This window comes from Mus pahari, chromosome 3 (assembly GCF_900095145.1).
Source record: "Mus pahari chromosome 3, PAHARI_EIJ_v1.1, whole genome shotgun sequence".
NCBI classification, from domain to species: domain Eukaryota; kingdom Metazoa; phylum Chordata; class Mammalia; order Rodentia; family Muridae; genus Mus; species Mus pahari.
The window spans coordinates 113,340,742-113,355,236 of NC_034592.1; the positions used below are offsets into that span (position 1 = coordinate 113,340,742).

A 14,495-nucleotide genomic window follows, 5' to 3' on the forward strand; every position below is an offset into this window, starting at 1 on the left:
TGATGCCCTCTTCTGGAGTGTCTGAAGACAGCTACAGTGTACTTACATATAATAAATAAATAAATAAATAAATAAATAAATAAATAAATAAATAAATCCAATCTCTTTTAATATCTAAAATCTCTTTAAAAGTTCAAAGTCTCTCAACTGTGGGCGCCTGTAAAATCATAAAGTTAAATGCTTTGTTACTTCAAGAGAGAAGAACCAAGGCAGGAACAGTCACAATCTGAAGCAAAACCACACTTCAACTGTGTAAATAATCCCTGTCCATGGCCTGGGATCCACACAAGGTTCTCTTGGATCCTCCTGGGGGCTTGGGTCCCTGCTCGGGCCCCTCCCTCTGCAGCCCCCACAGCTTGTCTCTTAAACTCAGTCAGCTCCACCACAGCAGCCCAGCCACAGCTCTCTTTTACCAACGGCCTCTCCTCAGGGACTAGCTCTGTCACACAGTGCCAAGCCTCAGCAGCTGTCCATCACCCTTCACGGCTTCAATACCAACACCAGCTGGCAGACTTTTATACTACCAAAGTTCAGGCACCAGCACAAGGTACAACCATAGCCGACTCTGAAACAGCTTCTATGTACTAACTCTGAGGAGCCGTTCTCCAGCTTTTACCTCAGTGATGCTGGTCTCTTAATGACCACTCATCAATCCCTCAGCTCCAGCTAACCATGATCAATTGTCTTTGTAAAGCAAAGGTTTTATTTCAGTGGTGCTGGTCTTTTGTTAATCATGGCTGACTCCTCAGCCCCAGCCAACCAGAACCACAAATTCCTAATTCAAAATATGCAATGACCCCAACTGAGTCTTTATTTTTTCTTTCCATAATTTTTTATTCATATTATATCCCAATTGCAGCCCCCTCCCTTCTCTCCTCCCAGTCACATCTTTACAAATGCCTCCCCTATTACCCCGTCCCCTTCTCATCAGAGAAGGGGAAGCACCCCTTGAGTACCACCCCCCCACCCTGGGACATCTGATACCGAAGGACTAATTACCTCCTCTCCCACTGAGGCCCAAGTAGATATCCCAAGTAGGGGAAGGGGATCCAATGGCAGGCAGCAAATTCAGAAACAGTCCCCACTATTGTTAGGGGACCCACATGAAGACCAAGCTGCACATCTGCTACAAATGTTGGGGAGGGGCTAGGTCCAGCCCCTGCATGCTCTTTGGTTAGTAGTTCAGTCTATGTGAGCTCCCATGGGCCCAGGTTTTCTTGTGGTGTCCTTGATGCCTCTGGCTCCCTCAATTCTACCCCCCACTCTTCCACAAGGCTCCCTGAGCACCACCTGATGTTTGACTGTGTGTCTCTGCTCTTTTCATCCACTGCTGGATGTCTCCTCTCAGAGGGCAGTTATGCTAGGCTCCTGTCTGCAAGCATGCAGAGTATCATCAATAATGAATGTCAGGAGTTGGCTCTCTCCCATGGGATGTACCTCATGTTGGGCCAGTCATTGGTCAGCAGTTCCCTCAGTCCCTGGTCCATCTTTATCCCTGTACATCTTGTAGACAAGACAAATTTTGGGTTGAAGATTTTGTGGGTGGGTTATGGGTTGATGTCCCTCTCGTTCCACTGGAAGTCCTGCCTGGCTACAAGAGGTGGCCACTTCAGTCTCCACATCCCCCGCTGCTAATAATCTCAGCTAGCATCACCCCCATAGACTTTCCATAGCCTCCCCATCCCAGGTCCCAGAGATGCCCCCATCGATTTCCATTCTCACTCCCAGCCCTCTCCGTTCCCCCTCACCCCCCACCTGATGGCCATGCCCATACTCCTCTTCATCCCCTCCCCCACCCAGTACCCTCTCTTGATCCACCTGTGATGATGAGGCTTTAAGTGACTCTCAAACATCCCCCTGAAGCTTCACAAGCCAGGCCTCTTTCAACACACTTCCCAGGTTCCACACCTCACCAAGCTTTCAACACTCAATGGCCTTTCTATACCAAAATTCCAAAGTCCTTCCACAATCCTCCTCAAAATGACATAGTCAGACCTGCTACAGTAACACTCCATGATCCTACTACCAATTTCTGTCTTAGTTAGGATTACCATTGCTGTGACGAAACGCCATGCAAGGGTTTGCTTGGCTTACAAATCTTAAGTCACAGCCCACTGAGGGAAACTAAGGCGGGAACTCAGACTGGGTTGGTATATGAAGACAGGAGCTGATGCAGGGGCCATGGAAGATATGAGGCTTGTTCTTAGTGGCTTACTAAGTCTGCTTTCTTATAGTTCCCAGGACCAGCGGCAGGGGTGGCACCGCCTCCAATGGGCTGGGCTCTCCCACGTGAATCACTAATTAAGAAAATGCCCTAGAGGCTTGCCTGCAGCCTGATCTTATTGAGGCATTATCCCAGTTCTAATATTCCCTCCTCTCAGATAACTTTAGTTTGTGTCAAGTTGACAGTTGACATAAAACTAGCCGGCTCTGAAGGGAAAGGCATTTCTGTTCAATTCCTCTAAGAAGGATACATCATTCCTACCTGGAAGTGCAGCTTCATGGTTCTCCAGAAGTTTCCATTGACAATGTTCAAAATAGGTCTCTATGTCTGCTTATCACTTTAATGAGAATAATTTCATTGTCTTGCACAAAGTTTTTTTTAATTTATTTATTATTATTTTCTTTATTTACATTTCAAATGCTATCCTGAAAGTTCCCTATACCCCACCCCCGCCTCTGCTCCCCTACCCACCACTCACACTAGTTGGCCCTGGCCTTCCCCCGTGCTCAGTCATATAAAGTTTACAAGACCAAGGGGCCTCTCTTCCCAATGATGGCCGATTAGGCCATCTTCTGCTACATATGCAGCTAGAGACACGAGCTCTGGGGGTACTGGTTAGTTCATATTGTTGTTGCACCTACAGGGTTGCAGCCCCCTACAACTCCTTGGGTACTTTCTCTAGCTCCTCCATTGGGGGCCCTGTGTTTCATCCAATAGCTGACTGTGAGCATCCACTTCTGTGTTTGCCAGGCACTGGCATAGCCTCACAAGAGGCCGCTATATCAGGGTCCCTTCAGCAGAATCTTGCTGGCATTTGCACAAAATTTATAAACATTAGCCTGAAGTAAACTTTCTCATAGTCAAAAACTATCCTGTATTTATAGTTGAATAAGATTTTTGTTTTATTGAAAATAAATAGTAGAATTGTATTAAATACCTTCCCATTTTGGCTATGAAAACTTCTTTTTATTATTGAGACAACCATCATTCACTATAGATTATCCTTAACTTCATACATAAATACATTTGCTTTTATGGCATTTTTTGTGGCCTTTCCGGGAGCTTTTTAAAGTAGATCTGAATTTTAAATCTTCTTTGCATTCATTTATTTATCTGTCTGTGGGAGTTTTGAGAGGGAGAGGGGGAGTGCACACAGTGTACCTATGAAGAACAGAGGACAACTTGAAAGAGCTATGCTTTTCTTCTGTGTGGGTCTCTGGGGAAGGAATTGAGGTTATCAGGCTTGGTGACAGGCACCTTTGCCCCTGAGCCATGATACTGACCTCTACTCTGAATTTTTGTATGTATGTGTCTGTACTCATGAGTGTTATCTGTGTGTGTGTGTGTGTGTGTGTGCGTGTGTGTGTGTATGCGCTTCAATGCCTAGCTTCTTTCTCTGCCTCTGCCTGACTCCAGAGCATTTTCAGTACAAGATACTCAAAGCCTTGAGGGATTATCCAGTGGTTGCCAAAGGACTCAGCAATAGGCTGTAACTCCAGAAGCTAAGTTTATAAGATTGTTATAGAAGTCCAGATGTTGTACTGCTAATTTACATGAGAAATAATTACTGATACAAGAACCAGAAAACTTGACGTCCATATCAGCACTATTTTGCTTGTTGCTGTTGGCCTGGTTTTTGTTGTTTGATTGGTTTAGTTATTTGAGAAATTAAGGCCAAAATACACTCAGCCCAGATGAGCATCAAGGGCCCTGTGTGGGCAGACCTACAAGGATGGCAAATAAGCTTAGGGATGAGTACAGAATCAGAACTTGGGAAGGTGGATGAAGCAGCAGGAGGGCTGCAGCAACCTGTATCGGTCATCGAGTGTCCCTACATCCCTCCAGATACTGCCATCTTACCAAGCAGGGTATTGCTTACAGACCCATCTTTGCAACCATCTCCGTCTTCTGACAGGTCGTGTCCTTGTTCGTGTAGTGACCAGTTGAGCAGCATATGATCAAGTCCTATCTGGGAAATCGGGTCTGGAAGCCTATCTGATTTCTTCCCATCTTCTACTAGCTGTACAAGGGAAAATGCCATTTCCTTCACAAATAACATTTTACAAAAGAATCCCAGTGTGAGCTAGAGAGATGGTTCAGTCACTAAGAGTACTTACTGCTGTTAAGGAGGACCCAGCTTCAGGTCCCAGTTCCCACATCAGGTGACTCCCAACTCTATGGGGATCTGAGACCCTCTTCTGGCCTCTGTAGATACAGCATACATGTGTTGTGCTTACATACATGCAAACAAAACACATAATACAAAAAAATAAAAATTAATTTTAAGAAAAAAATTTAAAGACTATGGATCTTGGGATCTCTTCTCAACACTTCTGAGCTCACAATTCTCTGTGATGGATTTTGGTTTCACTTTTTGTTTTTTGTTTGTTTTTTGTTTGTTTGGTTGGTTGGTTGGTTGGTTGGCTGGCTGGCGTTGGCTGGCTCACTGGCTAGTTGGTTGGTCAGTTGGTCAGTTGGTCGGTTGATTGGTTGGTTTGAGCCAGTGTTTCATGTCGCCCAGGCTGGTCTTGAACTCTGTTCTTCCTGCCTCCATTTCCAGAATGCTGAGATTACAGACATGAACCGACATGTTTCAGTTTATTTTCCCGTTGCTGTAGTGAAATACTCTCACAAAAGCATCATAAGCCAGAAGTTTTATTTCAGTTCACAGTAACTCAACACAGTTCAGCGTGTCAGGGAAGCCCAGTGATGGGAACTTGAAACAGCCAGTCCACTCACACCCTTGATCAGGAATCAGAATAAGCAAGAGGAAGGGCTTAGCTATGAAGCCTCAGGGCCTAACCCCACTGACCTACTTTCTCCAGAGAGGCCTCACCCCCTAAGGGTTCTACAACCTCCCCTCACACTGCCTGAGGACCCTATATTCAAACAGGCAAACCTGTGGGCAACAGTCACATTCAAACAACAATACTAGGCAATAATTTACAGACTGAGCCACATCACTGGCCCCTGCAGTTTTATTTTTGCCCTTTTTGTTTTAGAGGTTTTTGTTTTATTTTTAAAATTTGTATTGTATATATTCAATGCATGTCCAATTGTTACATAAGGACATTTTATGCAAATATATATTGTACATTGAGCACACGTCCCCTTCCCTGCCCCTTTCTCAACTCTACCCTGTCCCGTTAATCCTCTTTCTCTAAATAAGTTCACTTCTACTTTCATGTCTCATATGTGTGTGTCTGTGTGTCTGTGTGCATATGTATTTGTATATGTATAAACACATGTACATATACACACCAGTGTATGTGTTATGTGTGTGTGTGTGTATATATGTATATATATATATATATATATGTATATATATATAAAATGATTGTACATATCCATATAACAATCCAGCAAACACACATAGAGAAGTGCTGTATCTGTCTTTCTGAAACTGGCCTAACAGTATGATTATCACCAAACACTTGTTAATTGTGCTGGAAAACACTTCCATTGTGCACATTGTCCACATCTTCTTTATTCATCCCTCTGTTCTTGGACACTTAGCTTGAGCCTGTGACTTTACTGTTGTGAACAGAGCTACACTAAACATGGATGTCCAAGGACCTCTATGATACATTCACTTAAAGTCTGTTGAGTAGATACCCAGAAGTGATACAGTAGATTACTTTCGTGAGAACCCTGTCTATGGGTTTCCATAGCTCCCAGATTAGCTCACAGTCAGGACCTGCACACGGCTTCCCCTTGCTCATCCTCAGCAGCATTCATTGTCACTTGTTTTCTTAATGACTGCTGTTCTGACTGAGGTAACATGAAATCAAAATATAGAGAATTTGCAATTCTCTGATGGTTAGTGAACTCAGTTGGACATTTTATTGGTCACTTGTGCTCCATCTTTTGAAAATTCTCTGTTCATTTCATTAGTCAATGATTGGCTGATTGATTAAGACAAAGTCTCTCTATGTAGTCCTCCTAGAACTTGATACATAGAACTGGGAGATCTCAAACTCAAAAGATCTTCTGTCTGTCTCCCAGGTACTGGGATTGAAGACATGCACCGCCACACCCAGACAGTCCATTTTTCTGTTGAGCTGTTTGATTTCTCATTGCCCCGCGTTGCAGTTCTTTCTCTATCCTAGTGATTCATTTCTGTCAGACTGGCAAAGATGCTCTCAATGCTATGGTGTCTCTTCCCTTGATGACTTGTTTCATCTGCTGTGAAGATTTTTAATCTCTCGCGGGCTGATCTGTCTGTTGTTGGCATTGCTTCCTCAGTAGCAGGGGTAGCAGAATCCCTTAGCTATGCCTTGAAATGCTGTCCCTACTTCTCACTGCAGTTTCAGCGTCTTGGGCCCTACATTGAGGTCTTTGATCCATCTGGCATTGATTGCTGTGAGAGAGGAGATACAGTTTCATTCCTCTCTGTCTGTGGCACCTTCGTCATAGATTACATGGCTGCTGCTATGCTAGGTTTGTATCTGGGTCCTTTCTATGTTCTTTACAGAGGTCTTTCTCTTCTTTGATTAGCTATATTTCTACATACTTAATATTCTCAGAGTTACTTTGAATCAGGTATTTTTCCTAACTTCTTTCACTGAGAATACATTTTAATATACAAATATATCACTGTTTTTTATATTGATTTGGTACACTGCAACATTTAATAATATAGGTAGCCAGGCAGTAGTGGCATATGCCTTTAATCCTAGCACTCAGAAGACTGAGGCAAGAGGCTCTCTGTAAGTTCAAGACCAGCCTTGTCTACAGAGGATTTCCAGGTCAACCAAAGCTACACTTTGTCTCAAAAGAAAGAGAGAGAGAGAGAGAGAGAGAGAGAGAGAGAGAGAGAGAGAAAGAAAATCAAAAACCAAAACAAACGTGCCCAGAGCCTTGTGACAGAGTTGGACTCTGGTGTGTCTTTAAAGATTGATGGTCTCCAGACATTTTAGCTCTCTAACTGTACTAAATGCTGATAATAACTTATAAAATATCCTAAAAAAAAAAAAACTTTCTTGTTCATTCTGAGGGTTAAAAGCCTCTGGCTTAGGTGATTAACACCTGTAGTTTAACAGTTCAGAATTAGGTTAATGTAGCCTTTATTCTATCTCAGCAGAAACTGCCCAGCTCTGACTTTAATCCTGCTAGTTGAAGTTGCAAGAAGAAAAAGGACACCTTGAAAAGTGATCTTATTTCTGAGTTGTAAAAAGTTCCCTCTCTAAGAAAAAGGGGGAAAACAGTGTTGATATCAGGATCTCTGAAACCCGTGACATCTCATAGGCAAGACCCACAGACCTGTTGCCAAGGCAACAGCCACCATATTCCCAGAAGCCACTTCACTCACCTCTCACCTTTACCTGTATTACATCATCACCCATATATAAATAAAGGTCCCCCTTAACTCTCTTTCTCTCTCTTCCTCTCTTCTCTTTTTGCTGCCACCTTGTCCCTCTCTCTCCCAATAAACCTCTTATGAGTGGAACTGCTTTGGCCTGGTGTGCTGTTTAGATGTAAGCCAATATTCTAACACATCAAACAGAATAAATGAAAAAGGGGGATAAGGAAAAATTCTCCCTCCACTCTTTGTCCTCAGCACTTATACATCTTTCAGAATACATGATCACATGGTAAAAAGTTCATTACAAGTTTACACATAAATTCAAATCATAACTTGAATATAAAGTCTATAACAGTGAATGTTTACATGCATATCCATTAGAAGTAATTATCTAGCCAAACATGCATCACCTGTCACAGCTCCCAGATTCATGGAGAGTTAAAAACCATAACTAAGTTACTAGTGAAGTTTTGTATAGGTAAATCCAGTCAATATTTTATCTTTTGTCCTAGTACTTATATTAAATCATCAGTTCTCTTTTTATGACCTTTGGTTAATGGCTTTACAACCTTTTGGAATGTGCTCTGAGTAGTAGATGTCTGCTTGCAATCTCAGAAGCAATTAACTCATGACACTAAAGACTATCAGAATTGTCATTGCAGTTTTGTTTAGCAGAGAGGACCTAATAGCCGTCCCACTATAAAAAAGCTTAATAAATACTGATATAATTTTAGGAATTCTTATAGGATCATCATAAAGAATTAAGAAGTCATCTATTTGTCTATCACCTGTAGCATTACACAAGACAGTAAATCTTTGTAGATCTGCAGAGATCTGTTCAAAAGGATGGGCTAATACTTAGTGACTGACATATATGTTTAATATGAAAAGCATATTAATAGCAAGAATCTTTACTAAAATTATTTTCTTCTGGGCCATGCCAATGGGAGCAAATCTGTTGTGGATTATTATAATCTGAGGCAGACCATCTCAGGAAGATCACCTGCTATATAGCTTGTCCTATGATGGCTCTTGACACAATATGCACCACAACATCCAGCTTGATTCTTAAATTACTACTAGTAACTCAAAGAAAGGCTAAACTTAAAAGACAGCATCACAGATTAAAGAGATGGCTCAGCAGTTAAGAGCATTGGCTGCTCTTCAAGAGGACCCCAGTTTTATACCCAGTACCTACATAGCAGCTCACATCTGTCCCTCACACCCTCACACAGACATTCATACAGACAAAATACCAATGTACATTAAAATAAATAAATAAGTAATAATCTATTTATCTGCTTATTTATTTTTAATGATATGCCTTTGTTTTTATGTATATGTATATGCCCAAGGAGGCAAGAAATTGGGTGTCAGATCCTCCTGGAGCTGGAGTTAGAGACAGTTGTGAGCCACCTGATGTGGGTGCTGGCAACTGAATTATGATCATCTGCAAGAGCAGTATATGCTCTTAACTACAGAGCCATATCCCAGCAGAAGTTTGTTAATTTTTTCACAAATGGGTTCTTGCTTGATTTTGTGTAGCATTCTTTCAATCTATGTTCACCCCCTGCATGCTCTTTGGTTGGTGGTTAGTCTCTGTGAGAGGAACTTTTTCTTTACTCTCTTCAACCCAGCAAGGCGAGTGATTCACCCAGGGAAAGGAGGAGCAAACTTGAACCAAGGTCTCTCGGTGCAGCTTAGCAACACTTTCAGCAAGCTGAGGCTCTTGGCCTGCTGCCAGATATGAGTGCCTTGGGAGGTTTTTTTCCTTGATTTTTGTTTTAACATGAAGAAAGTTGTATCAGATGACCCAAAAAATGTACACAGAACTTTAAAATTCATATCAAAATGTCCAAATATGGATTGCCTTCCATACTATAGACATACAGTATGCCATAGCCCTGACTTCTGCAAATGTGTCCTGTTCCCATACACCCCGCTTGCCATTGCCCTACCTCTCTTGGCATCCTCCCTGCTGGAGCCGGTTTTCCTGTCCTCAGTGTCGGTGCCCCATTCCCTTCTCTGCTCCATACTTCAACATGTACACCAGATACACACACACACACACACACACACACACACACACAAGCACTGCCCTACTCCCCTCAGCATCCTCCACACCCTGACTATGTGTTTAAAGTCAACATGTTGGTGACTTGGTTTTATTTGTTTCATTTCAGAAATGGGTCAAGTTTAAGAGGGACTTTGATAATTTCAAGACTCAATGTATTCCCTGGGAAATGAAGATCAAGGACATTGAAAGTCAGTATATTTTGGTGTCTCTGTTTTTAACTGGTTTCCTCAAAGAAGTCTCCCAAGGCTTGAAACCTGAAAGTACTCAGCCTTCTGGTTAGATCACTGCATAGATTCTGTTGCATCAGGAAAGGTGAGCGTTGGATGAATATAGGAAGTAGATTCAAATCCAGATTCCTCCCTTTCTGGGGAGAGCTCAGGTGGCTCAGTTACCCCACAGAGTATCAGATTGTCTCTCTGCAATAAGAAAATGGAGCCCTGGGTGTTTATTTGACGGACTGACATGAAAGCCACAGTCATGCGGGCAGCGCTGGTTTCTTCTTCGCTGACATGATTCACTGAGCCATCTCTTCCCTCCCAGGTCACTTCGGTTCTTCTGTGGCATCTTACTTCATCTTTCTCCGATGGATGTATGGCGTTAACCTCGTTCTTTTTGGCTTAATATTTGGTCTTGTCATCATCCCAGAGGTAAGAACAGAATTCCCTGTCTTCAGATAGTGTTGACGGGGCTTTACTACAGCCAGTGTCTTCACATATACTTTCCAGATACTCATTTTTTTTTGCTATAATCTGTCATTCTTTAAAAACCAAAACCTGTTTTTAGAAAATATATTGCTATGTATTCCAGACTACCCTCAAATTCATAATCCCCCTGCCTCATTCCTCTCAATGCCTTTATTATGAGTATGCAGCTCTGCCTTTCATTTGTACTTAAAATGAGTGAAAAATTAATATTTTGGATATTTTTTCTTTTACCCTGGGGAAAAAGAGAAGCAGGCAAAACTAAGCAAAAGGTAAATAAATTGTAAGAAAAGGCAGATAAATGGTTAGGAGACAAGCTCTCTCTTGAGGTGGAAGAGGGTACAATTATGGAGATTTACTGAGTCATGTTGCTTTTGTTTTTAGTGTATCAGGGGTATGGTGTGTTTTATGAGCACATGTGTGCACATGTATGTGTGCTTGTGTACATGTGCAGGGGAGAAAGAAGATACAAGATTTCCACAGACTCTGCCAACTAGACACAGTGGTGCATACCTTTGATCCTAGCTCTTGGAAGACAGAGGCAGGCAGATCTCTATGTGTTCAAAGCCAGCCTGGTCTGTTTCAAGCTGTAGACAAGTCATGGCTATAGAGAGATGCAGACCAGCCATGGCTATAGAGAGAGATGCAGACCAGCCATGGCTATAGAGAGAGAATCTGACTAAATGAGCAAACATGCAAACGCAGACAGGTTCTCTTGGTGAACCTGGAGTTAGGTCGATGGCCAGCAAGCCTAGTGATCCTCCTCCCTGCTCCCCACCCTTCACACACACACACACACACACACACACACACACACACACACACTGAGGTTCCCTGCACGGGTGCTGGGGACTCTGACTCAGGTCCTCTGCTTACATAGCAAGCACTTGTAGGAAGCCAACTCCCCAGACCCAATTTTGTGGACATTTTAAAAGCTAGATGAGGGCTGGTGAGATGGCTCAGTGGGTAACAGCACCCACCCAACTGCTCTTCCAAAGATCCAGAGTTCAAATCCCAGCAACCACATGGTGGCTCATAACCATCCATAACAAGATCTGACACCCTCTTCTGGAGTGTCTGAAGACAGCTACAGTGTACTTACATATAATAAATAAATAAATCTTTAAAAAAAAAAAGCTAGATAATAGCTGGGCAAAAAGTTGTTAAGTTTCATTATTATGACTGACTATACTTAGGTATTGTATATGCTACTTTAGGTGTAAAATATTTCCCAATAACAGTAAAAATTAAAATAAAAAAAATAATAATAAATAAATAAGGAACCACAGAGCTTAGGTAACACATACCAGGTGACACATACCAGGTGACACATACTGGGTGACACATACCTGTAACATCAGCACTGGGGAGGCAAAGGCAGGAGGAGCATTGCAAGTTCTAAACTAGCCAGGACCCAGGGGGGGGGTGGGGAGAGAGAGACAAACCTGAAAGCATGACCATGTAAATTAACCAGCAGAGGGAGTATAGTGAAATCCCAAGGCTACAAAAGCTGAGGACCGTGTCATGTGTCTTTATTTTCAGCATTTGTCCACTTTTTTTTTCTTTTGAAATTTCTACTTTATCCAAAGGGTCAAAAAATTGAATAGTTTGTATATTTTGTACTAAAAACACAATTTGTCTACAAATAATATTACTGCAGAAGCCCCCAAATATATGTATTCTACCAAAAAAGTGTTCAACTTTATATAAAAGACTATGTGAAGATGGTTACAGTCATTAAATAGATAAACATTGCCAACAAATCTCTACACTCTTACTATCTGACTTATAATACACCCAAAAATGTTGACACAAGAACAATAAATCTATAAAATAACTAGCAAAAATTAATAGTCTAGGAGATTTCCATTAGAAGCAATGTAAAGTTCAATGGTCAAAAAAAATTAATCTCATATTTTTTAAAAGCCAGTCTTTGGTCTGGAGGGATGGCTCCACTGTTAGAGCATCTACTGTTCTTCAAGAAGACTGGTGTTCTGTCAAGCCAGGTGGTTCACAACATAGACATAGAGACACAGACAGACAGACACAGACAAACACAGACAGACAGACAGACAGACAGACAGACAGACAGACAGACAGACAGAGATGTATGCATGCATGCACACACATGGATGGATACACAAATAAAAAATTCTTGAAAAGCCAATCCAGGCCGGGCGTGGTGGCNCACGCCTTTAATCCCAGCACTTGGGAGGCAGAGGCAGGCAGATTTCTGAGTTCAAGGCCAGCCTGGTCTACAAAGTGAGTTCTAGGACAGCCAGGGCTATACAGAGAAACCCTGTCTCAAAAAAAAAAAAGAAACAAACAAACAAACAAACAAACAAAAGCCAATCCATCCTAAGTCAGTATGTAAATTTGATCCAATTCTGATATTTCTTATAAGGGTATAAGTGAGGCTCACCTCACAGAAGGACACGGGATTTATTAAATATACTTACAGTTACCGTTCACATTTTCTCTGTCATCTGTCCCCACTGGAGGTGCTGATGGGCATGCCCTATGGAAGTATACCCAGAAAGACGGTGCCTCGAGCTGAGGAAGAAAGAGCCATGGACTTCTCTGTCCTTTGGGATTTTGAGGTATGAACCATGGTGTCAACACACCTCCATTAAGCCATTATAAAGCTGGTGTCCTTCACTCTCAAAGTCAAACTTCAGCCCCCTCAGAATGAGTGACAGCAAACTGGAGTGAGTTCCTGGGTACCCCGCCTCACTGCTCCAAGAGATTTCCTTCTCCTCTACTTCACTCAGGCATCCTAGGAAAACATCCTACTGGTAAGTTGGTAATGTATTACATCAAGTTGTTGAAAAGCGATACTGCCTTCAGATAGAACCCTTATTAAACAAAATGCTTTCCCACCCCTTTGTCTATGCTGTGCTTATTTGATCAGGGTTGGGGTCAGGATACCTTGCCTTGTGTATAGATGATGGTTACACCTCCATTTTCTCTGCTGCCAGAGTGAACTTTGTAAAATGCAGCTGGAACATGCCCCTCTCCTCCTTCAGTTAACCCTTGCTTCTCATTCCCAAGGGAGTTAAAGCCAATGGGTTTACAAAAGAACCCTGTGTGCCTCAGACTGTTAGTCTAAGGCCTCACAAGTCAGTGTACCATATTACGAAGTCAAGGACATCTCTGTACACACAGCACTGCAGTGCCTCATCCCTGCTGATGGACCTATTACTGGAATTTCCTTCCCAGCCCTCCATACCTCTCATCTGTAGCTTCAAAGGCTTCCTGAGGGTCATGTTGCCTGGCAACAATGTTGCCTACAATGTCCTGGGCTGGCATCCTCCAGCTTTAGAGTCAAACTTGAGTCTCAGAAATGAGTAACAAGTTGCAGTAATTTCCCAAGTCGCCAGCTACGTTGCTGCCAGGGATTGTCTTCACTTTTTCTTACCCAGAAATCCCTGCTGAAATCTCTTACCTACCAAAAGCAAATGGAATTCATTCAAGAACAATTCTTTATGTTGTATTCAGCAAAGAAATATTTAAAAGTACTAAAATCTAAATTAATGCTATTCCTAACTAATATAAAATCTACTCACTACTAAAGCCAAGTACACCTAAAAGTCAAATGAATAAAACAGGAACAGATGAAACAGCTCAGAGGGTAGGCATGCCCGCCAGTGAGACTGAATACCTGGGTTTTTTCCCTAAACCCATATCATAAGCGAGAACTGATTCCCATAGGTTGTCCTCTGACCTCCACATGTGTTGTGTGGCATGTGTGTTCCATGGCACATGTATAGCCACAAAGACACACACACACATACATACATACACACACACACACACAAATACACACACACACATGTGCACATGTCTGGATTCAGGAATACACATACACATACACAGTTGTCTGGGATCATTTTGAAATGTTACAAAAGTCCACAAACCCTTGTTTATTTCTGGCCTCCACATATATATTGCCTCCATAGTCTAGAAGCAGAGAAATGATTACTAGTCACTTAAGAACCTGGTTATCGGAGCCATCTTTGCTCCGCTGCACTGCCGGGGATAGAGCAGGCTGGAGAGGGGACCCGCAGCTGGACCAGATCGTCCTGCGCCTCTTCTGCCCAGGAGGGGTGTTCGCCTGGCGGCTGTCCGCAGGCTGATACAGCACCCAACACCTTGCCTCCCCGACCGAGGAGGGGTGTCCGCCTGGCA

General features: G+C 42.5%; 1 protein-coding gene across 1 annotated transcript in view; it reads left to right on the top strand.

Moving 5' to 3' along the window:
- The window catches only part of Tmc2 (transmembrane channel like 2), a 63,745-nt gene that overhangs the window by 20,923 nt on the left and 28,327 nt on the right, over positions 1 to 14,495 (top strand). Inside the window, exons 5-7 of the mRNA XM_021194720.1 lie at positions 9,713 to 9,794; positions 10,147 to 10,253; positions 12,809 to 12,907. Of these exons, the coding sequence (XP_021050379.1) occupies positions 9,713 to 9,794; positions 10,147 to 10,253; positions 12,809 to 12,907 (288 nt within the window). The remainder of the gene's footprint in view (positions 1 to 9,712; positions 9,795 to 10,146; positions 10,254 to 12,808; positions 12,908 to 14,495) is intronic.